The sequence below is a fragment of the Artemia sp. Qi Xiang Cuo genome, unplaced genomic scaffold, assembly GCF_049724085.1.
Source record: "Artemia sp. Qi Xiang Cuo unplaced genomic scaffold, ASM4972408v1 HiC_scaffold_3096, whole genome shotgun sequence".
Taxonomy (NCBI): Eukaryota; Metazoa; Arthropoda; class Branchiopoda; order Anostraca; family Artemiidae; genus Artemia; species Artemia sp. Qi Xiang Cuo.
In genome coordinates this window covers 25,465-27,360 of record NW_028300491.1, presented here as the reverse complement: position 1 = coordinate 27,360, position 1,896 = coordinate 25,465, and the positions used below count along the sequence as shown (strand labels likewise).

Genomic DNA, 1,896 nt, shown 5'->3' with positions numbered 1-1,896 from the left:
GGTTGCTAGCTACCGCTGCAACCCGGATTGGACGTGATCGTCTCTTACTAGGTTGCTAGCTACCGCTGCAACCCGGATTGTTTTAAAAATAATTTGTTTAAGTTACAAAAGGTTTTTAACCCCATTATTTCCTTTAAAATGAGCCATTGAACAACTCTCAACTATGTTCCAGTGCCAAGTTATCTGTGGAAAAGAAAAAAAAAAGAAAAAAAATATGCCGTTTAGACAGAATGCTGTAGTAGCTGCCACTTTTCTTGATTTTCAAGGCAATATATTTCCCTTGTTGTTTAAGCCAAGGGGCAGAAAGTTTCCTATACAGGTATTTTGAACAAAGCGGTTCTAATGGTGTACTTTTTGTTTTGATTTTACTCTTTTCTTAGGAGTTATGGGTTTTTATATTTCTTAACATTGGACTGATCGTTTCTTACTAGGTTGCTAGCTACAAATGCAACCCGGATTAGATTTATAAATTAGATTACAGCTAGAGCTGCAACCATGATACTACAATCACTCCACTTGTTAACGTTAAATAAAACTTTACCAGCCTATAATATAGTTAAGTTGCCTATGTAAGCTAGTATAGGCAAGAGTTCGTTCTTTATTGTAACTATACAGGGGTTTCGGACAAGGCGGTTCTAATGGTGTACTTTTTGTTTTGATCTGACTCCTTTTTTAGGAGCTATGGGTTTTTATATTTCTTAACATTGGACGTGATCGTCTCTTACTAGGTTGCTAGCTACCGCTGCAACCCGGATTTCTGAGAAGGCACCGTAATATCTGTTTTTGCATTCTCTTTTGATTTTAAGTGCTCTTTTCGATGTTTTTTCAGTATGCCTATACTACTAAAGTGACATCCACATATAGTGCAATTGTGACCAGTGTGATCCTTTATATGTGTACTCAGGTATTCTCTGCTGAATGTTTTTCCGCATAATTCACAAAGTCGGTACCTATCCTCATCTTTTAAATGGGAAAGTTCATGCCGACGTCTTGCATGCTTTGTTCGAAAATAGACAGAACAATGTACACACTTAAACGGTTTTTCGTTAGTATGAAGTCTAAAGTGATCAACAAGACCCCCTGGCCTTGTTAGCATTTTCTTACAAACAGAGCATTCGTACATAGTAAAATATTATTCAATAGGTAATATTATCTAGTTAACAAGACAGAGCTGCAATTAGAATAAAATGATCCGTACTTTTAACTTAACCTTAACGAATTTCTTAAAAATATTACAGGTTCAATCTCTTTCCATAACTCTGATATAATCAAATGAATATTTTTGCTCTTTTTTTAAACACTCGGAAACTAGATTTCTAAAAACTAAGACTATGCGGATATAACAAACTGAAATAGAAACCGTGGTCGCAGCCGTACTTTCTGCTTAGAAAAGGACATGCCCCGGCCCTTAGTAACTAAAAATTGAAGAATAATTAAAAAAACAACTGCCAAGTAAGAAAAGATTGTCACTTGTTAGTTTTATTTTTTGTTAGGTTCTGGTTTAATAACAAGCCGACATGATTTTTTTGTTGTTAAGCAAAGAGATTCTGGGTGACAGCTGCTACTGCAACCCGGATACTGCTAGATTCTGGATAGCTTGTAGCTACCCCTGGAACCACCGTATATCAGTTACTATGGGCGAGAGATCGTTCCATACTGTAAACATATATCAGCTACTATGGGCGAGAGATCGTTCTTTACTGTGATGTTCTTTATTATAATTTTTGTTATTCCAATGATCGTTTTTTATTGTAACTAGGTTTCAGCCATCTCTACAGCCATGATACTATTGGAAATTACATAATCCCTATTTATGTTTTAGTTAACATGGGCAAGGTGTCGTTCTTTATTGTATACAGTTTTTGGTGGAAAAATTTATTCTCTTTTAGAAATAAT

The 1,896-nt window shown here is 35.4% G+C and overlaps 1 protein-coding gene across 1 annotated transcript; it reads right to left on the bottom strand.

Annotated features, from left to right (window-relative positions):
• Window positions 1-736: 736 nt before the first annotated feature.
• LOC148938588 (zinc finger and BTB domain-containing protein 41-like) lies at window positions 737-1,123 on the bottom strand. Its single transcript, XM_089107677.1, has one exon. The coding sequence runs from the start codon at window positions 1,121-1,123 to the stop codon at window positions 737-739; it is 387 nt and encodes a 128-aa protein (XP_088963803.1).
• Between the last annotated feature and the right edge of the window lie 773 nt (window positions 1,124-1,896).

Excerpts from the sequence above, each read along its gene's own strand:
- LOC148938588 (XM_089107677.1), bottom strand. The coding sequence starts at position 1,123 with ATGTACGAATGCTCTGTTTGTAAGAAAATGCTAACAAGGCCAGGGGGT.